General features: G+C 34.0%; 1 protein-coding gene across 1 annotated transcript in view; it reads right to left on the bottom strand.

Moving 5' to 3' along the window:
• ENPEP (glutamyl aminopeptidase) overlaps positions 1-23,529 on the bottom strand; it is a 73,213-nt gene that overhangs the window by 1,031 nt on the left and 48,653 nt on the right. The window contains exons 12-19 of the mRNA XM_015594838.2: positions 18,410-18,590; positions 18,219-18,274; positions 12,283-12,433; positions 10,986-11,059; positions 10,792-10,896; positions 10,533-10,703; positions 8,514-8,654; positions 1,047-1,125 (exon numbers count right to left, since the gene is read on the bottom strand). Of these exons, the coding sequence (XP_015450324.1) occupies positions 1,047-1,125; positions 8,514-8,654; positions 10,533-10,703; positions 10,792-10,896; positions 10,986-11,059; positions 12,283-12,433; positions 18,219-18,274; positions 18,410-18,590 (958 nt within the window). The remainder of the gene's footprint in view (positions 1-1,046; positions 1,126-8,513; positions 8,655-10,532; positions 10,704-10,791; positions 10,897-10,985; positions 11,060-12,282; positions 12,434-18,218; positions 18,275-18,409; positions 18,591-23,529) is intronic.

Here is a 23,529-nt window from a genome sequence, read left to right as displayed (position 1 = left end):
GGGAAAGAGAGCAGCATGCTAGCAGCTGGCATGCCCGTTCCTGCTACTGCTGGATTCTCTGTTTTCTGTACATTCCCCAGGGTGGTCCCTGGAATGATGGCTGTGTTTAGCCTTTCACTCCTGGGGTCTAGAACAGTTAATATACTTGCAGTTCACTTATTAAGAACACATAAAAATCTGTTAAATTTGGTTTTATCTTCTTACTTCCCTCCAAAACTCTCCCCTAAACTCAAGCATAGTATGATTTGCTATTTACAAAAATAAGAACTATTTTGTTTCTTAACACACAGAAGAATGTTAACATTCCAATATCTAATACACAGATATTGAAAATTCATATAATGTGTCCAATATTAATATACGTTTTCTCTCCTCCGGGAATTGAGATATTTGAAACCTAAAAGATTTAGATTTAGTTTTGAAATTCCAAAACTACAAATTCTGAAAAGAATCACATCTTGACCATCTTATTTTGGGATAACATTTACTAGGAAAGGGGAGATATACTTTTCATGCATTGCTAACCTGAATGATCTCATGCAGACTTCTAAGCTCTCAAGACCTTGCTTTACTCATATCTTAAACTTTGTTTCTTGCTTATTTGAATTTTTTTCAGTTTAGAAAAAATAGGTCTGTATTTTATTCTTTAATTGTTACTTTTTTTTTTTGCTTTATTGAGATACAGTTGTCAATAACTGCACACAGTTAAGGTATATATCATGATGTTTTGATGTACAGTTGGCCCTTCATATCTGAGGGTTCTGTGTCTGAGGATTTGACCAAGCACAGGTCAGAAATAGAATTTAAAAACATTATGTTGTTGCTGATGTGTCCTATGTAGTTAGGCCTACAATGATTCTGTCTATGCTGAATATGTACAGATTTTTTTCATCTTTTTTTATTATAGGTATACATTTACTTAGATATAATAATTATTCCTTTCTTTTAGTCTTCTGTGATCTGAATAGAGAAAATACCATTTCTGTTTTTTGGAAAAGTTTAGTTTTGTTCCTTCTAAGACAAGTTTAGAGGTTTTATCTTCATACCTCCCAGAGCTGTAGTTCAGTGTTGAATGGCTCTGCTATTGTGACTATCCGGCCAAGGTATCTGTCATTGATTGTGTATCTGAAGAGAAATTTAGAGGAGTAAAAGGGAATATAAGTACACAGCACTTTAAATCTTTTCTCTAGATGCAGACATTTCCTTTTTATTTTGTGGATTTTTTAAAAAGTAATTTTCAAAGTAAGCATAACATTTAATCTAAAATAATTCTATTCAGGAGAAATTCTTAGGAAACTCTGCACTTCTTTTTGTAGATAGATTCATGTCACTTTCCCAGACATGGTAGACAGCTTGTTTTATTCTTGAAATCAGCTCTCCTTTCATCTGTACACATGAAAACCCAGCTAGAGTCTACATTTCTCAGCTTCCTTCATAGCTAGGTGGAGATAGGTGACCCAATTCTTATCATTGGAACAGAAGCAGAAGTGGTATGTTCAACTTATGCCTCTTCACTTAAGAAAATTGCTTGCCTTAGATTTCTTGTTTGTTTGTTTTTTTATCCTCCTCTTTCTCCAAGTTTTAATCACAGATAGGATGAGGCTCTAGGTTTAAAGCTGCAAAACCATCTAACAACTAGGAATGCTGACTTAAGGAGACTAACCTGAATGAGAAATAATTACTTCTATCTTTCTGTTATAGCAGAAAAGCTCTATCACCTTTATGCTAATACTCTACGGATCTTCCTGCATATACAGAAATTTGAATATAGGCTATTTATCTTGCTTTCAAAAAGCTTTATTAACTACTTGTATTTTGGAGTTATAATCTGTATCAGCCTGGCTAAGTAAAGACACTTGAAGCTAAGTGCAAAGATAGAATATCATCTACATCCTTGTCCCTTTTGTATTTTCTCTCTTAAAGAGCAAGAATCAGAAATTTCATTATAGGCCATAACACCAATGATTGGTGATAGGTAAACATCTCATCGCTACTAATCGCAGTGCAAAAAAAACAACTATGAAAATATGTATAAAATGTAAGCTGTTGGAAGTTTGGGGAAGGATGAAAGAAAATATATCATTAGATAAAGGAGTCAACAAGCAGTAGGAGAAATTTTACATTTAAAATTATCACATAGCAAAGGCAGAAACCATAAAAATAAAAACTGATAAAGTTTGTTGCACATGCATTTTTTAAAGTTTCATACTAAAAAAAGCCATAAAATTAAAAGTCAAAATTTATTACTTTGTTTTAAAAAGAACAAGTATTTTCACTATATAAAGAATCTTTCCAATTAGTGAGAGGGAGAAATATGCAAACATAAAATTAGCAAAATAATGAATTGGTAGTTTGCAGAAGAAATAGAAAGAGAATATACCAATGGGAAGAAGATGAAAAGTTCTAATAATTAACCATGATCTTCAGTGCACTAGGTCCAATGCTCACGCTTATCACCGACACCACTGAATTTAAATCCACCGTGTCTCTCATCTTTTATGTCTTAGAAGTCTAAGGCAATCACTTTCCCTTTACTTCATCTCATCAGCCACTATCCAAAAATCTAAGATTCTGAGGCATCTATTCTCAACACTGTCCCTACAATATGTGTACCTTCTTGCCACTCTGACTTAGCCTCCTAGATATTCCCACTTTCTTGAACCATTCAATCTAGTGCTCTGGAACTATCCCTTTACAGGGAATACCACTTCTCATTTGGGGAATATTTATTTTCTCTCATTGTTCATAGCACCAGGTCAGAAATGGAATAGGTGTGTCGAGTCCCACCATTGCTGCTTCCAGACCATTATTCTTCCACTCTCTATAAAGACCTATGTTCCTTCAGGTTATTCTTTCTTACCTCATTTATGATGCACTTTGGCACCTGACTCCTAGTTTTCCTCTCTACTCCAAGTCATTCCATTCTGTGAGGTGATTTCGAAGTACGCATGGGTAATTAATATAACATCTTAGCTCTTTAGTTTTTTTGACCTCCTTATTTCCAGTGATATTTTCCTCACTCCACCTCTGCCACCAATTCCCATGGTTATACCTTGTGATCATCCATAAGTACTCTTCCTATAAAATGATTTGCTTATGCACCCTCCATGATGTAATTTATCTTTCAGTTTCCACTATGACCATTCTTTGACTAAATCTGGATTTCTGTTGCATTGACCATCTCTACCCCTACTTTCTCCTGGACCATCAGCTCTTCCTTTTCTTTCCCTTATTTCCTTATACAATCTAGATTTCACAGTCTACCACTTTCAATAACATTTTTGCCCAAGCTCTAAACTCTCTATTTTAATAGTTTGTGTCTGGCAAAACTCCAGCTTTAGATGAAATCAACAGCCATTTTTTCTGTTTGCACCAGGTAGCCAAGTTCTCCCAAGGGAGGTCATCCAACTTTCCCTATAATGTCTCACTTTAAATTCATGGATATTATTCTTAAATAAGCTCTCTAACTTGGCAATCATCCTACATTATCCTGGCAAACTCATTTTCTTCCTCTTTGAATTGTTTTTTTTTCCCAAATGTTTTCACTCTCTTCCAACCTCCAAACACTCCCCTTCTTCCCTTCCTCCCCACTCCCTTGCCTTCACTTCACCGGGAAAATACATAGTAACTCCTATATCTTTTAGCTTACAAACATACAAATGTACCTATTTTCCTTCTATCACCTGTACTGTGATTCCTAGTTCTCGCCATTTTCTTAAAAGCTTAATTTAAAAAAATATTTTTTCTCTCTTACATATTAAATTTTTCATTCTTCACTGGATATTTCTTATCCACTTTTAAATATATTAAACATATTAAAATTTTATTTTATTAAAAAAAACCATTTCCCTTGATCTGTTATATTTCTTAATTTCTTTTCTCTCACATTCCCATTCATAGTCAAACTTTTCAAGATATTTCTCTGTAGTTCTTGTTTCCATCTCCTCACCACTGACTCATTTATTGATTTGTTTTAATTTGGGTTCTGCCCCCATCACTCCACTGAAAAACTCTTTCTAGAATTACAATAGCTTTTATGCCAATAAATCTAATGGGCATTTTTTAGTCTTTAGTTTACTCAAACCTTAAGTAGTGTTTGACAAGGGATTTATAACCTTGAGACAATCTTTGTTTTAACATCTCAAGAGACTCAAAGGCATCATATACAGCAAAAGAAACTCACCATTCTGCAAATCGTATCTTTTCTCAAAATTATGGCATTATTCTTGACAGCTCACTTTTATCTCCCATTTCTAATCTACCATCTATTTCAAAATGTTGTTCTTATGTCCTTATCTCCATCATTACATCCATAGTTCAATCTACCACTACCTTTTGTCAAGACTACTGCAATAGCTCTCTACCTGCTTTCCCCAAATTCGCTTTGGCCCCCATCTAGGTCTGTGCTGTATCTCAGCACCAGAGATTTCTTTTCAAAGTAAAATCGATCATTTCATTTTCTTACTTAAAACTCTTTAGTGGCTTACTGCTCTTAGAACAAAAGCCCAAATCTTAATGTGACTCTGCAAAGCTTACCTTTCCTCTTTTCTGAGAGTAAGCATTCAGCCAGGAATGCTTCACTTCCTGTTTACCTAATTAACTCCTGTCTTTCTTTCAGAATTCAGCTCAACCATCACTTTCTTAGGGAAGCCCTTAACCCTCCAACTTCTCTTGACATGGTCAGTTTTCCATCTACACACTTTCAGTGTGCCCTGAACCTCTTCTATTTGAAATTATTACATTTTTAAGTATACACATATTTGTGTGATTCTTTACTTAATAATGGTTTCCATTGCTAGACTCTAAGCTCCATGAGGACAAGGAACCAGATTTGTTTCCCTTTACCATCGTATCTTCAATGCCAAGCACAGTGCCTAGCACACAGTAGATGCTCATTGAGATTTACTAGATGAAAAAATTATAATTTAAAATGAGATACCAGTTTTAACATACTCAGTTAGCAAGAATATTTTTAAATGACAGCACTGAGCATTGGCAAAGGTTGGAAACATAGGCAAAGTTATTAGTAAAATTTTTTCTGGGTGACAATTCTGCAACATTCATCAGAAACCCTAAAAATAAAATCATCTTTTAACAGAACAGTATTACTTCCAGTATTATTTGTATTTTAAGGAAATTGTCAAGGACATTCAAAGAACAAAGTGATTCAGTTTCAAAGATATCCATCAATACATTATTTATATAGTGGCAAATTTGGAACAATTCTATTGTCTAACAGATGGAGACTGGCTAAATAAACTAAGACATATCTACACATTGGAACATAGGTGAGCATTAAAAATAACATTGAAGAAGCACACTTAAAGACATGAAGAGATGTCCACAATATAGAATGATCTGGGGAAAAAAGGTTATAAAACCAAATGAATAATATGATTCTATTTCTGTAAATAAATTGCCATAAAAAATGACTTAAAAAACAAGAGTGTGACAACAGGGGTTATTTCTAGATGGTAGGATTGTGGGTGATTTTTGCATCCTTATTTTTGCTTATCTGCATTTTGTGCAAAACAATAATACTATTATAATAAGAAAATGGGGATTTAAAAAAGGAAATCGCAGTAAGTCACTGTAATTATATTCTACAGATTCAAAGAAAATCTGCTAATTACAGGTAAGAAAACAATTTTTCTCAATGCCCTTCTATAATTTCTATAATTTTCCTCTTCTATTTTGTTATTAAGGACTAAAAATTAAAGGATATATTTGAGAACTAGCAATGAATCGATTGAATAAAGACTGCAACTACCTATATAAACACTAGAAGTGTAAGAACAAAATATGTTCATACCTAAGAAACCAGTAATACCACATAAAGTTTAGCACTGAAGGGGAAATATGCTATATATTTATCACATTCATCACTTTTAAAACAAAAATAAAGATTTAATTATATCTTAAACATTTAAAAAAAACATTTATGTGAAAATAATCTTCTCAGACTTAATAGTTACATAAGTATGGTTATGTTTCCCAAAATAAATGATTTTGATGAACACAAAGTATTTATTAAATTATTTTGTTTATGAAGTATTGTTTAAATAATTCCAGTCATGTCTCATTGACTTAATTTTTTCAGCCATAGTCATAAATTAAAACCAACTGATTTATGGGGTTCATCCAACTTCAGTTTCATCTATTAGTTTAGTGAAATTTTAAAAAAGCAAAGAAAAATTTCTGAAATATCTTTGGAACTTTGTGGTTAAGTCTCAACTGGAAAAGACATTAGTGGTGTGGCCATCAGTTGTCATAAAAATCACATCATAAAAGCTTTATAAAAAAAGCAGCTTATTTATTTTAGGATGACAATAAATTGTTCAGAAATAGAGGCAGTAAAACCACTCATTCTGAAGTCTAGAAAATGTTCAAGAGTTTGGAAATATTTGGATAAAGCTTGGCTCATTTCTATTTAATTGGTCTTATCCAATTTTAATGCGAAAATTCTCTTTATTTAAACTAACCATAATTGATATTGGAGATTGTCCGTTTTCATGTGTGTATGTTGAATATATGGTTATTACATAATTTTATGTTTGAAGTTATTTAAAATAATACCTCATGAGAATTAGATCACTAGACTGTGAAGAAATATTAAAAACCTTGGGTGAGGGTTTTGGAACTAGCACTAGAATTAGTTTATCGATTTATTTTTCTTGAAAAAAATTCAGTATTATGTCTAATAGATTTACTTTAAGGCCAGATGTTTATGACTTATGACAAGGTTACACCTGTTTTTTAGTACTTCTTAAATTTTAAAGAGGAATAAAAATGAACCAGTTTTTAAAAATGAAAAATGCATCAGTTGAAATAAATTACATCGGAGCTATTCAAATAGGCCTTGAGAAATACGCTATTTCAGGGATCTCCAACCCCTGGGTCATGGACCGGTACCAGTCAGTGGCCTTTTTGGAACAGGGCCACACAGCAGGAAGTGAGTGGCAGGCAAGTGAATGAAGCTTCATCTGTATTTGCAACTGTCCCCCAGCACTAGCATCACTGCCTCAGATTATCAGGCATTAGATTCTCACAGGAGCACGGGTCCCTGGTGCCAAAAAGGTTGAGGATCACTGTTCTATTTAATAAACAATAAGGGGATGACCATTTTATCATGCAAAATTAACATTATTTGCTTCTCTTTTCACAACAATGCAAAAATAAACATTGCTCTTCATCTATATAGGTTTCTTGCAGCATATACCAAAAAAACCATTTTATAGTCTTTTCAAATTAAAACTACACAATATTTGTCACTAAGTATGTATCTTTCAAAATGGAAGGTATTATCTTGCAGAATATGAACTGTTAACCCCACATTTCAACATGTTCTGAATAGGTAGATTTATTCATTCTAAAGCAAGCATTTTATTGAAACGATTATAAACAGATGAACAAAGCATGAACCCACACATGGACACACACACACCCATATGCCAATTAATCTTCATAGAGGTGGATGAGCAGTTACACTCAATTGTTGCAAGAATAGAAAAGGCAAAAATTTATCAAAAATAAGCAAAAGCAATGGAAGATATTTTGGCTGAGAGCTGGAGATATAATCTGGATCTCAGAAGAATGAGAAATGTAAAGCAACATAGTGGCACTCTGGTGAATTGTAGAGTAGAAAAGAGAATAGAAATAAAAGTTATCATCATAGTTAGTATTTCTGATAAGGCAATCAACTAGGTAGTGCCGACAGGAAGACAGAAGAAATTAGGAAAGGATAACAGAGGTTATTTCCTGGGTTGGGGATTACAGATGGTAAGTGTCTTTTGGTTAATATTTTCACATTTGATTGGCATATATAACCTATATTATATTTCATACCCTGTCAAAGAAATATCTTTTTAATGAAAATAAGCATTAAATTTAGAAGATCGGGACCAAGAATAGCAATATTTTTTCTGTATGAGACCAAAGAAATAAGAAATTTGGGAAAGCATCCCTTTAATTAATTTACTATTTCCCATTTTAAAACTGTTATTGCCTGAGAAACATAGTTCCCTTTTAAGAACTTTTCAAAATACCTAAAATTTAATTATCTGGTCAAGGGAGATAAAAGTTATTATCCATATAAGTTCAGTAAGATATAGGGCTATAATTTGAACCTAAGTCCAGGAATTCTCATTTAGTTTTCATTAAATATTAATTGAGAACTAAAAATGTGCCTGGAATTATGCTAGGTGCTTGCATAACAGGCAGAATTATATTAACTTATTTTAATCAAACTAAAAATAATGTGATTTAGGCATTTCTTCAGATCTCAGAATTCTATAAATCAGGTAGAAACAATATTTTCCAAAATAAGAAATTATGCTGAAAATTAATTAGTATACTGCTTCTCTGTAAGGAAAATACTATGATCCTTTAACTTGTATAATATGCCATTTCATATATTGTACAGATGTCAGAAGAAGTACAGTAAAGAGAAAAAGAAAGAACTTATAAATAGTATCCAACAAAGAGAACAACAAACTATTATCTGATCATCCCACCTGTTGACTAAATATTCCCAGTTGAGCTGTATCCAATTCCAGGCCATGGTCTTGCCATAGCTGTTATATGAGATATATCGGATGACTGTAAACACATCCTGAGTTTTAATAAGGTTTGAGTCTTTGAGCAAATCCAAATACCTAAGACAAGCCAAAAATTCAAAATGAATTTTAATGTTCACCCTTAGCTAAATTCTAATAGAACATAGCTTTCATTCCTATAATTCGATTCTCAATGCACAAATCAACAAAGTTAATTAAATATGACAAATGGTAAAACACAATTTAATTTTTTTCAAAAATATTTAATCGTTTTTTAAAAAAAACCTATGATTTTGAGGACTACTGAAATATAAACTACAGAAACATTAAAAATTGAATTATTTTGAAAGTAGTAAAAACAATAAACATCACAATTTTAAATATTAATTAAATAAGGAATTGTATCTATTAAATAGAAACACTTTACCCATTTATCTATTATCCCACTGAACTATAAAAAGGAAGCCATAAGTTAAGGGAAAGTATTTATACTCTTATTTTATTATGGAATCACAGTTAAGTCTTATTTGTTCTTCACAAGATTGTAATAAACAACCTCCCAATGTAATCTATATGGTTAGATTAGTTGGGTATAATTGTAGTATAATGCAAATAAGTCCAAATCAATAAATTAAGCAGCCAAATCAATAGATTTTTATTAAATTTATGCCCTGGCTGTATCTACAGAGAATATTTCAACATGCTCTAGACCATTCAACTTTCAGAAATGCACTAGCGGGGTGGGCCCCTGAATTTTTGTGCAATTTATCTTTTACATTCTGATTCATGTCTTAGGAAGGCATCTAAGCATTTGTTAATTTTCTCATCAGATATAATTAGCACAATGCCATCCAGGTAATAGATTAATGTGATGTTTTATGGACTGTCAAGATGGTCAAGTTCTTGGTAGACTGTCTTAGGGAAGTGAGCAGAACTGACATATAGCCTTGAGGCAAGATGGTGAAGGTGTATTGTTGGTCCTGCCAGGTGAAAACAAACTGTTTCTGGTAGTCCTTACAAATTGCTTACTGCATTGTAATTTATAATTTACATTCTGCCTCTCCCATGCACCTATGAGTTTCTCAAGGATAGATATCATGTCTCATTCATTTTTATTCCCCAAATCTAGATACTTATACATAGAAAGGATATTATAAGTGTTGATTAAATGAATGAAGTAAATAACTCAAAGACCATAACTAAGCAAAAACACTAATTAAGGCAGAAGTTAGTTGATTTGGGTCATATGTGAGAGTGGGAGCAGATTCATAAATGAGCTTCGAGCAGTCTTTACACCTTTTGAGTGGACTGTAAATGCACTTTGTGTGTGTGTGCGTGTGTGCATATTGTGGCAGACACTCCTCTACTGACAGAGACCAGTTTTGTTCAGGGGTTGAATCAAGGTATCTTTGATCCTAGGGAAGGTAGACTCTCATCTCAGCTTTAGAGTATCATGATTGACCCAAATCAGTAAAAGGAATTTAAGTTCCTCCAAGTCCACAAATGATCAAGTGGTAGACTCATGTGATCAAGTGTGACCAGTTCTGGATTATGAGGGGAAGTGGAGGGAACTGACCTCTTAACGTAACATATAGCACCCTGTGAGGAGGGACTCTTTGCTCCTGTCTTTCTTCCATTGAACACATATGTGTGGAAAAAAAAAATGTTTGGAGCTCAGGAAGTCATGAGACATCCAACATGTTGAGGTGACAAAACAGAAAGAGCAGGAGCCCAGGTCTTAGACAAAAATATTGAACCACTGCACACAGCTGAAAACTGTCTACCTCCAGCATTTTTTCATATGAGATTACATTTCTTTATTATTTAAGCCACTATTACATAGATACTTTGTTTCTGGCAGGAAAAATAATTTATAATAGATTTTCTGGAAATATATCATACTTTAATTAGCATCTAAAAGAGACTGAAACCATCAAATGCCATTCATAGACATGAAAAAAAAGAGTTCCAACTTACCTTGACAAAAGAGTAACGTTCTTCACTGATGCTAATCCATACAGCAGTTTTTCTTTTTCTTGAGCTAATGAAGTTTTCTGGTATTGATCAAGAGTGTAGTTCCATGAAGTCTCATTGCCAGAGGTCTGCATTCCATACCTATATACCAGGAGCCTGAGATTTACAGGAATCCTAGAAGAATAAACAGTGTTTCAGATATTTGAAGTTTTCATTTCGCAGTTTAAAATCTTCTAGAAATGAAAACATGGTGGACAGTCACCTTACAGTCCCACTTAGCCACTGCTGAAATAACTCAGAAGCATTGCCCAAGGCTTCTTGGTCTCCCATTTTGCATGCAAGCCCTAACACCGAAGTACGGAGTAACCTTAGGAAACAAACACACACTTTTCAATACATTTTAGAACACACAAACAGATATTAAATTAATATTAGTTTAAAAATGTAAAAAATAACTTTTCGAGGTGGTCTCCAGTATCATCCCATGTCAGATCATCTGCAATGGGTTTCACTTGATCTCTGAAGTATTCCTGAAATAAAAACATCATGTTCAATGAGTAATAATCCATTATTTACCAATAGTCTCTCATTTATTATAATCTACAGCCCCTTCTGTTCCAATCATTTTTTTTCTACTAGTTCAGAGAACTTTGAGCCTGTCTTCATGAAAGGGATATATTCAGTTCTTACCACATTGCAATTTAGCTTCAATCCTGAAGCTAAGACCATCCTGATCAGTCTCCAGTGTTTTATAAAACTTTGGGCAAGCCTCTTTTAACTTCCACTTCTTACTTAACATTTTTGAAAAATAGAATAACACCTGACATACTTATGGCACTAATGAGATTGCTCAGGAATTTATAAAATAATAATAATGATAACTAATATTTGTATATTGCTTTTGGATTTACAAAGGACATTTATATTACATGTTCCTCGCTATCCCATTACCATAGGCAACCAAGTGCTAACATTCCTATCATACAAAGAAAATTAAGACTCACAAATATTAAATCATTTGTCCAAGTTCTTTCATTTACTAAGTGGAAGAGCTAGAGATTTGAATCTAGAATTTGTTTAAAATTACAAGTGCCTTGCCAAAGTGCTGCAGAAAGTAAAGTATTTAAAATGACTACCTTGTAATAAAACCTCAGTGTGGAAATAACAGCAGTAACAATAATGTTATTGTCAAAATAACATGAAATATAATATATTTCGGTAAAAATAAATTCATTTTGACTTGGATAAGTCCATTACAAAAAGGATCTACTTAGAATCTAGGGTTTAAAATGTTGTTTTATAAAAAAATATATTTTTTATTATTTTATATTAGTTTCAATTAATTTATGAAGTGATCCCCCCGATTAGTCTAGCACCCATCTGGCACTACACACAGCCATTACAGTAATTTCAACTATATTCACTATTCTGTACTCTACAGCCTAGTGACTGTTTTGTAACTACTAATTTGTATTTCTTCATCCCTTTACCTTTTTCACCCAGCCCTGCAACCCCAAAATATTGTCCATTTTAAATAAAATATTAATCGTTGTATTCTTTTTAACACTAAAATATACCTTTAAGTGGTATACTGAACCAGAAATACTGACACTTTCCAAGTCATTGCACTTTCCTTTGATTGTACTTGGCAGGCAGATATGCTTTTGTCTCCCAGGAGCTCCTTCTCTCAGAAATCTTTCTAGTCTGCTAATGACTAAACATTTACTTTCATAAGATATATCATTAACATCACCTCAATCATAGGGGATAGCTCTTTATCATCTTCAAACATGCTAATGATATATGTTATAGCTGAAATGACTCTCTGCCATGGTAAAAAATCCTTTTCCATTTTAAGATACTTGGTCAAGTGCAGAGCCACTTTATAATCCAGAAGTTGAGCTCTAAGAAAGAAAAAAAACATGATTAATCAAAAAACATAGATTAGTTTTCATTTAACAGAAGAAACCAATATGGGGATAATAGAATTCAATGTTAATGAGAACTTCCTATTATGTGATTAAGAAAATGCATGGATTGCTGAAGCCAATAAAAGGGGTTTGTTCACAATGCTTTCAAACACTCAATAGTAAAGAGAAAGAATATAAAGTTGTACATTTGAAAAATCACCATGGCAAAATTTCACATAAAACTAAAATTGTTTAGCTATTTGGTTAATACTGATAAATAGAAATGTTTAAATTTTTGATTCATAAGCTAATTATGACAGACAAGTATACCATTACAAAAGCATCTTATTGAATTATTTGCTTTTGGTATGAAGAAAACATAGGAATAACAGTACTCACAAATCATGAATGCTTAAAATATCCCAACTGAACTTCTTTCCCATTTAAACATCTCCTTTTTTATACATTTCCCAATAATATGACTAAATAAAAAGAGGTTTTGTTCCTCCAGAAATTCTGAAGTTACTATTTACATTTCAGTGTTAAAATAATCCAATTTCTTCCTCCTTAGAAGGGATTCTAGAACTTTTTGAAATTATGTTCTCAGAAATCTGTTATACTTCAAATTTTAGCCCAGGTTTTGGAAGGAATTTTAGATAGGAATCCTTTTTTTCCAATTACATTTTGAAAGTTTAAAGAATATATTTTAAATGATCAGATTAGTAACACTGCTGCACTGAGTGCTATTATGTTTGAGGTAATTTTGTAAATGAAGAATAATGTAATTATATATTGACTTCTCCCCTAAGAGTTTCATTAGAGGATGAACTAGTATTGGAGAGATAAATAAGAATAAAATTTTTTGACATTATATGATTTTTACGAATGAGATATGATACAAAGTTTTCTTTTCAGTTCAGAGAGCTGATTTTTCCTTTTTCTCAGTTCCTGATCAATTTAGAAGGATTTATATGTTGGAGCATCCAGCCTTCCTTAATAAAAGTATAAATAATATTGAGAAATGAAGTGTTTTATTGAGTATGTTTGTTAAGTAAAAAAAAAAATTTAGAATATTGTGTTGACATTTGAAACTTTATTTATTCAAAAATCTTTCATTTATATAGTGAGAACCTAGGCTGAAAGACTTAAACCATAGAATTTTCCTATTATTCATACTGCAGAGAGAACGAGGGCTAAAATTTAAAGAAAGTTCCCACCAAATTCAATGAAGAGGAAAAAGAGGTCCTATGAGGGAATTCTTGCTCTCCTATCTTGGGTTGAGGCATGCAGAAAGTTTGGGAAATCTAGTAACAAAAAATTTCTTTTTGCTTCCTTGTGCTTGACACAGAAAAATGGCTCAGTCCTTCTCGGAGAAGCCCCAGTTAAGTACAGTGTCTTATTAACATGGCTCCTGAATGGGACAGTGGAACAGTTAAAAGAGACACCTACATGGATGGAACTGACTCCACACGCTCATGTTCAGCAAAGCCTTCAGGTGGTGTCGAGAGTTTTGGAAAGTCCTCATATATCTGGTCTCTCAAAGTTAATTTGTCAATTAAGTTCAGATTTTTGGCCTAAAAAGTGTCTTTGCAATCAACTAGATCCCTTTTGATCTTTCCCCATTCTCCTACTTCTTCCTTCTTTTAAAAGGCTGTCCACAAGGAGGTGGGAAAGTTGCTTATCCAGTCCTGTGTTATCCTCTGGTCACCTCTGCAAACACCTATAAAGAGGTAAAACTGGTGTACCTAGAGAGCTGCAATCTTGGCATGGCTGATGTTCACCTGGTAGTCTTTATTTGCTAACCTGGCCCTTACCTTGGATATCGTTGGAGCCACTGATCCCTGAAACCTGGCTGGAATCCTGTTCGTATTTTTAGCTTAGGTGGTCTTTTAAGCTATCCTCTGTAACATTCTTCGTTCACCCAGGGACTTCTGCTCCCACCCATGGACTTGTTAGCCAGTACTCTCTGCTTTCCCTTATGTTATTCTTCACCCCAATCCTGGCTTTAGCGCATAGTGGGCTGCAGAGCATAGTGTTAGCTACTGAAAAGGACAAAACCAACTGTTATAGGTGTGCAACAAATGATTCTTTCTGTCTCTGTTTTGGCAAGGCAGAAAAGCTCCTTGGCCTACACTCCACAGTAAGATGCAGGCCCACCAAATCAAGGCTAAAGTGGTCAAGGACAGGTTTTGGGACGCTTAGCGGATAACCCACCACCATCCTAATAAAGATGCTAGAACAGTTAAGTGGGAAAGATGGACATTTTAGAAGAGGGCTTTTGGAAGTGCTGTCAGTGTACCGTGAGGGCTTTTCCCCTCGCATCAAACCTAGGCGAGAGGCTTTTAATGGGACAACTTGAAGAATTTTACCTGAGTATCCTGGAGCTTGTAGGCATTGTTGTCTGGTGTCTGATACCTTGAGAAATCTAAAGGATGAGAGTCCGTGGTTGGCTAGAGCTCTGACCTCAGAGTGAAGAGATGAGACTGCCTGGGGTGGCCTGCCTTTCCAGACGTTGTTGGGAAAGAGGATACATGGATACTTGCTATGGACCAGAAGTGGGTCAGAGGAGTTTGCTTGCCCCTCAAGGGAACTGCAGGAGAATCACCCTTGGCCATGGAATAAGTGTGAGTGGGAAAATAACCATGAAAACACCACACAAGGAAAAGAGTCAGTGTTAAACATCTACAAGGTTCAGAGAGGACCCAAAGTGGACAAAATGTCAGGATCTTTCCTGCCTTCACTTGCTCTCCTTGCTTTAAGGCTGGAGGAACCGGAGGCAGCATAATAAGTGAGAAGTAGCACGGAACAGAGAAGAAATCAAGCACATTCCCACTGCAGGTGGCCGGCCTGAAGCTGGCCCGAGTCGGGGGCTGGGAGAAACTTTAAATAAAGTTGAAAACTTTTATAGTTTCACTGAGCTGGGCATATCATTGAACTAAGCCTGTTTGGGGGACTGGGTGTATTTTTACTCCTTATGTTAACAAAATATGTCCAACTGGACATTCCATCCAGGGCAGTAAGAGTACTAGCTCCTCAAATTGGGGACAGGAGAATTAAAAATACATTTATTTTTAGATGGGCCTGTTTAGTCCTTCTTATGAAACACGATAGTTACCTTTCTATTTGAACACCTGAGTAGAACTGTGTAAATCCTGCTCTGACCACAGGCACTTATTTAGCTACACATATTTTCTTTTTTTCCCCCTAAAGTTTTAGAGTGATCTAGTCTCGTCTCTAACCAACACTGGTGGAGTTTGTTCCTCTCTGAGTCCCATTTTTCTCATGTTGTTGCAGAAGGAAATATCTCGGGTCATATCTCAGGTATTTTCCAGATTGATTGTTGTGTGATTCTACTTATTTTTTGGTTTTTCAATTTGTTTCTCTTTCTTTCTGCAGCTCTTCAAAATTTTATGGGGCTATGGCCAAGGAGCTGAGCAAATGCGAGAAAGTCTCACTTGTGAGAGTTATTTGCTTTATACACAGTTCCTCAGAGAGAAATGTTCAAGAAGCTTTTTTTAACTTCTCCAAGCAAAAAGAACTGTGCATTGTGTTGTGATGGGAATTAAGCTATAAAGATATTACAGTTCTGTGTCATTTTTAACAGCCAAGATACTAAGCTTTGGAAAAGGTCGTTATGCACTCGCAGGAGAGTTTTTCCCGAGAAAAATTCTAAGTGGTTTTATTATGTTTTAAAATATTGATCATCTTCTTTCACCACTTAATTTCCCAAGTTTATACAGTGCCTGGTACAGAGTAGGTGCTCAATCAATATTTATTAAATGAGTGACTAACATACTGTTACATAAGGAAAATACAGTAGTTGCCCCTTATCCACAAGGGATACATTCCAAGACCCTCAGCAGATGCCTGAAACTGTGGATAGTACCTAACCCGAAATATAATATGTTTTTTCCTACACATACATACTTGTGATAAAATTTAATTTCTAACTTAGACACAATAAGATATTAACAATAATAACTAATAATAAAATAGAACAATTGTAATAATATACTGTAATAAATGTTATGTGAATGTGGCATTATTAAGTGAAATAAGGGTTACTTGAACACAAGCACTGTGATACTGCGACAGTTGATCTGTTAACTGAGATGGCTACTCAGTGACTAATGAGCAGGTAGCACATATAGTGTGGAGATGCTAGACAAAGGGATAATTCACTCCCTGAGCAGGATGAAGTGAGATGGTGCAAGATTTCATCATGCTACTCAGAATAGCGATTTCAAACTTATGAATAATTGTTTATTTCTGGAATTTTTCACCTAATATTTTCAGACTGCAGGTGACTTCAGGTAACTGAAACTGCAGAAAGCAAAACCACAAATAAGGGGAAACATTATAATTAATCTGTTATATATCCAGGGAATTAAACTTGGAGATTCCCTAAAGTGAATCATGTTGTTTATTACCTATAAAGAGAATCTAGATTACAAATTCAGAAGAGGTTTTCTAAATGCTTCTTTGTTGCTCTAATCAATAGTGGATGCATTTTTGTCACGTAATACAATTTATTGAGCACATATTATAGGCCAGACAATGTTTTGGGTGTTTTATGTGCATTAGCTCATTTATTCCTCAAGAGTCTTATGAAGTCATCTCCATTTTACTAATAAGGAAATTGACCCAGAGAGAGGTTAAAAATCTTACTAAAGTTTATACAGAGCCAGAATTTAATCTGGTTTGAGAACTTGTTTTTTAACCCTATAAATTCTCTCCTTAAAAAGTGTCAAGAAGATTTTCTGACTTTCAGTAGTCTACCTAGGAAGTCTGCATAAAACAGTTCTCCCATGGCATCAGTGCTATTATGCTATCCTTCCAGCCCATATTTAATGAGCATCTCCTACTATGGGCCAGGCACAGTCAGGAGCTGGGGATAAAATGAATAGGACCACAATCTGGGTGCCTATTCTCATGAAACTTACAGTTTGGTGGGTGAGCTGAACAGTTAGTAAACAATGGCAATGTAATATCGTGGGGAAATATAGGGTCCCATAAAAGGGATATCGACCCAGATGAGGAGCCACTGGAGGTACATTGTCTCATTCTTGGTACATTGTTTATATCTATGATAAGGCCACTACACAGCCAGCGAACCAAGTCTGCTGTGTCCCTAGCTCCTACAAAAGTGCCAGAAACTTAATACCTGTTGAATTACTGATGTTAGACTACCTGAAAAAAAAAATACCTATGGTTACTACTCTTCTATGTCCCCCAATATGTGTTAATTATTATCTTTTTAAGTTTGGGTTACCTTCGGGCCATGAAAAAAAAAATAGCCAAGTTTCTTAAGTAATATCTTATTTCTGATCAATCCTAGAGCACCATGTTTCATTCTTCTTACCCCAATGATCTAAAGATTTGATGACTCTAGCCATAAAAGTCTTATAATGGGCTTCAGCTCACAGAACTGAGTTCACGGAACACATTGTCTTTTTATTAAATTAAAATTATGAAGGTGAATGTTTAAACATTTGTAAATGTCACCAATTAGCTCAAGGACTCTGACACAGACAAACCATAATCAACGTCAATAGGGTAGGTGAATTTTTGTGTGTACGTTTAAAAGCTAAAGTCAGTACTTTGGCTATAAGGTTCATATGAGCTTTAAAAAAAAGAGTTAAAGAAAACAATGTTATAAACAGGGGCTTTGAATATTTTAAACTAAAATGAATTAATTCTTAAATTTTGTCGTAATTCATTTAGAATTTATGACTAAATCCACAGTAGTTTAAATGCTCTATCTCGTTCCAAAACCCACCTTGCCAAGGCAAAGGCATCATCAATAAGACTTGCCCGATCAGCAGATGAAAATGCCTGGGAAGAGGAAGAAAAAGAGGTAGCAAATGTGATTATTAATGCAAAACATGATTATTAAAGGAAAAAATAATGTCATTAAGATGCTGTTCTTAGAACAAAAATAAAATAATTCACAATTATTGCTACTCTTACCTTGTGATCAGAGGAAAGTCTGAAAGCTATCTGGTCCCAAGTTGTTTCTTCATAATTTACACGATAAAACCCAATGTGATCTGAGTTTATTGTGAGAAAAACATCTCCATCAGGATTAGAAGAGTTCAAAGTGATTCCTGTAGTAGTAAATAAAAACCGATAAGAAACATATTTGCATATGCTGTAAACACAGAAAAATTAGACCAAGAGAGTAAAAAGAAAAGAAATATTAGCTCAAAGAGTCAAGTTTGATTTGGATCCAAACCCCCAAAGCCTAATTCTTATTTAGTTGCCCAACTTGGAATATCGCTATAGTATATAAGCTGAAAAAGAAATGTCATGTAAATAAGAATCCTATAATTTGTGACTTATATTTCTTACTGGCCAAAGCTTGCCAAATGGTTAAGTAATTTTGTGCTTATCAATCCTTCAGAAAAAGAAAACAATGCCTAAAAATAGTGCAGTCCATGCCTTCTGGGGGAAGTTCATGTATTCCTGATCATGACGGATTCATTACACAAAAAATATTTGCTGAGGCAGCCTGGCGGGGAGGCAAAAGTGTAAACATTTAAAAGAATACTTTGTTTATTAAATCAACATTCAAATCGATGGAAATGGCTATTGCTAAGTAGAATAATGATTTGAGAATCAGTAACACTTTAAAAATGTCAAGAAGACTTGCAATAGAGCTGAAATCCAAACATGACATTCTTGATTTTATAATCTCTTTCATACTTGCTCTTCCAATTTTATTTATCATCATAAAGTCTCCTACTTCCTTATTTCAATTGATTGCATCAATGCTTTTCCATCACTACATTTACCAAGTGAAATTTCTTTCTAAAGTAGCATCCACTATTTATATAAGGCTCTAGTAAATAGATTTTATAAGCTCAACATTGAAGGAACAGAGACAGGTTTTAGGTAAAAGAAAACAAACAAAAAAAACCCTTAAAATAATACCTGTGCTCTGACATGACCAGATTTATTAGGATGACTTTTATACATTTTAATTTATATATTATTTTGTTTGCATGGACAATTTAAATAAATTTAAATAAATAAAGGTGTGGAAATACTTATTATATTTGAGAAATTGCAAATAGTTTAATATAGTGACAGTGTAGGATATGATATTGGAAAACAAGAGATGAGGTTGGAAATAAGGGCTGGGGCTTCAATGTGAAGAGCCACATACCGTGTTAAAGAATCCATCTGCTGAGGATGGTAAGATGGAGAAGATTTTTAAGTAGGGAAAAAACATGTTAAAGTCTGTTTTCTAGAAAGATAATTTTGATAGTGATGTGGGAGACGTATTGGAAGGAGAGTCTAGAGTTCACTGCAATAACCTAGGGCAAGAGAAACTGAGGGCTTACATTAAGGTGGAGATGATGAAAATACAAAGGAGATGATGTATTTGAGAGACACATCACAGGTAAAATCAACACAATTCTTTTTCTGACTTGATGTGGACAGTTAAAGAAAGGGAAAATGGCTTGCACGACTAAATGAATAATAGTGTTGCCACCTCAAGAAGAGAGGGAAATGAGTCAGTATGGGAAAAAAAGATGATTTAAATTTTGGAAGTGTTTGCAAGGTTTGTAAGATATTCAGGACACAGTAGTTTTTTATAATATATTTGTACGTTCTTCAACAAGACCATCTGTTTTTTTAGGACCATTCAGAGGAGGTACTTGACAAATTATAAACCTTTACCTCACTCACGTAGTATTTATCTTTCTTCGTCATTCTCCCATGGACAAGTTGTTAAAAGGAAGCTAATCTTTTGGCAAATGTACACTTTGAATGTTTGTATCAGGAGGAGAGCCTCTGGCTACACACAGAGCCATGTGTTATAGGAAAAGAGCACGAACGTTCAAATCTGACAGATCTAGGATAAAAATCCTCGCTCTGTGACTTACTAGCTGTTTGATCTTGGCCAAATCACTTGACCTCTCTGTGTCCCGGTTCAACTAAAGGGAAATAGGGACAAAAATCCCTCACGGGGCTATTGTGAAGGGATTTTTAGGTAATTAAATAATATAGATAAAGTGTTGGTCATATAGTTATGTTTCCAACAGATGGAAGCTATCTCCATTATTATGAAAGGGAATAGGCCGCCAGTTCTATAAATAGTGAAGCAAATATAAATAACGTTGAGAAGTTCCTGGCAATCCATCTAAATACTGAAGTATTTTAGTGTGCTTTATATATACCTAGTTAAGCCTGTCTAGAGTTACTGTGATTTTTCTCACTTTATAGATGAGGAAGTTGAGATCCAGGAAATTAATTGTTAGAGACTTTCCAAGTTCATGCTTCTTTCAGAACAGTTGTCAACTGCAAAAATACTGTTGGGTTGTTTGGTTACATAATGAAGTAAGTAGGACTAAAACCTTGATGCCTATTCCAGATAGAGAATAGAAGTAACATTTTTATCTTTTGTGTATCTTTCAATATATTCACACTCACAAACACATAATACACATAATGAAAACACTGATTTTATGATTAGTAATCTTTTTCATTCTGAAATATTATAAACATCTTATAATTTTCTTTTATATATGAAAATGTAAATTTCATGGTCACATAATACTCTATCACTCAATTTATAAATTGCTTTGTTTTGTTTCTTGCTAATTTTATGGACAAAGTATTGAATGAATTATTTCTGAGTAAGTGCTCTTTCTAGAAAATTGTTATTTTTTTCTTTTATTATTTTTCTTGATGATAGGGAAGACAGATAATTACCTTTTCAAAATTTTATCCACAGGCTATTTAATTTCAACCCAAATAGATTTCAATAACAGAGCACACATAAGAGTTCTCTAATGTACTATTTTACATAAATAATTATAATAAACTTTAGACAACGAATCAGCTTCTGATAGCCTGAGATTCCTAGGGCAGGAAACATTTTCTTTGGTGATAAAAATGCTGTATTGCATTAATCCTTATGTGAATTATTTTTCAGTGTGAAATGACAGCTTCTATCTTGCTAAATTTTGTGTATTAATAGTAAAAAGCTGAAAGATACAAGAGCTGGTACTTTTTACTAATGTCACAAATTACACTTGCAGAGCTAAAAACTTCAAGTAGGATGCACTGTCAGGATTTGGGGTCAAGGAAGAAAATTTCAATCTCTGAAACTAAGACTAATGTGAAACATATAAAATGGATTGGTTATCCATTTGTGGTAACGTTCTCAACAAATTATTTATTCAAGAAAGTATTAATGATTGTATATCACCTAAAACTTGGCACGTGGCCTGGAGGATCTCTCAGGAAAAAAAAGTGCAGTATTAATATGTAATATATAATAAACAGGAATCTGAAAAAATGCAACCTGACTACCATGATGAAAGATTATCATTGGCAGTGGTTTCGATGATTGGGAAGAAATAATTGCGAAGGAGATTTGGAGGGTAAAGACCTGTCAATGTGTCTCCGGTCTTCCCAAGGAAACAGGAGCCCAAGTATGTTCCAGATCTTTTAAGAGATCAGCTCTTATAGAGAACAATGTATGTAGCAGAGACCTGTTAGTTCTTTACCACACTATTCCCTTTTCCTCCTGGGTACACAGCTATACTGTTATTTATTAACTTCCCTTGTAGTTAGGTGGCAATATATGATTGAAAAGCGGCATAAATGTGGGCAAAAGTAATAAATGGTCTTCTAGCTTGGTCTCTCCATTATCTTCCTCTGTTTTCCGTCCAGATGCAAAAGATCCAGAAAGGGGAGTCCAAGATTTGGGGGGTAGTATACCTCAAAAAGTAAAGAAGGCAGAATTTCCAAGTAATTATTTGGGAAAGAACCCCCTAGGAGAGATGGCAGGTCAAGAACACTTCCATTGTTGCATGAACAAGAAATTTTCATTGCATGGAGACACTACTGATAACCTCTAAATGCAACAGACTCCCAGTTAATGCGATATATAAGGCTATCCCAGCTTGATGACATCTCTGAAAAAAATCTATCTACCTTAACTCTCTCTTTATTCTAATTAAGTAATTTTTCTTCCTGGAAACAGATAACCTAATTAGCTGACATGAGCATCCTGGTTCACCTTGGCCAGTATATTTTTCTTTGTGTAAATTAACAAATTAACATTCTCATATGTTTGGTTTATGTGAGTAAATCTTCCAAGACTTGGTTGGCCAGGGCTGAATGAATGAAACTGAGCTTCTAAGCCTGCAAAACTGAATTCATAATGATTCAATCAAAATTCAAACATTCCATGAGACTCAGCTTGAAAGAATGAAGTCTCTCTCTCTGTTATTAAATTTACAAATAGATCTCCATCATTATTTTGATATGAGATATTTAAATATGCTATCAAATTTTAGTGGTAGTCAGAATTTGGCTTTCTAAACCATCTAGAACGGATCCTGAAATCTGAAAGCATTAGGAAGACAGTCATCACAAAGTCTATACCCTTTCTTATGTCCTAGATCCTATGTGTTTGGGAATGTATATTTTAATATATTATATTTTAGCAAGATTAGTTATTCAATATCATGTGATAAGCTTCAATTCTTCTAAATGTTAGAAAGCGGCAGATTAAAACCAAAAAGGTGGTATACTACTAAACGTAGATGCACTGTCAACAGCCAAAATGGCAGCTGATACTAAAGGTAGAGGCATAATTAAAGTATACACAGGTAACCTCTAAAAACACAGCAGGTGGGGGCAAATAAGCCTTAACTATGCAATGACTTACTAAACTCTTAGTAAGTCTTAGGATGTGCACAGCGCCTTGTTGGGAATAGGGTAGGCAGTGGACAAAAACTGTGATGTGTAGTTTCTATCTTCAAGGAGCTTATAATGTACTTAAAAAAAAAAAGACAATAAATTAAGCTTTAACAATGATACTGTTTAAAATATAAAGTAATAATAAATAAAACTGACAGTATAAAATATACTATAGATGGCAAGAGAAGAAATTTCTTAGGGCAGGTTAGAATAGCCAGTGATAAAGATCTTTTTCTTTCATTATAAATTATGTGTTTAATTTTTTTTTTAATGTGTAAAATATTATGTACAGAGCAAATGTAAATAAAAGACCCAGGGGTGAAGTCCCAGCAGTGCCTGGGAAATTTCTAACTGATGAATCATTAAAG

This window comes from Pteropus alecto, unplaced genomic scaffold (assembly GCF_000325575.1).
Source record: "Pteropus alecto unplaced genomic scaffold, ASM32557v1 scaffold5, whole genome shotgun sequence".
NCBI classification, from domain to species: Eukaryota; Metazoa; Chordata; class Mammalia; order Chiroptera; family Pteropodidae; genus Pteropus; species Pteropus alecto.
Note: the sequence above shows the minus strand (reverse complement) of the source record. Positions and strands in the feature narration are given on the sequence as shown.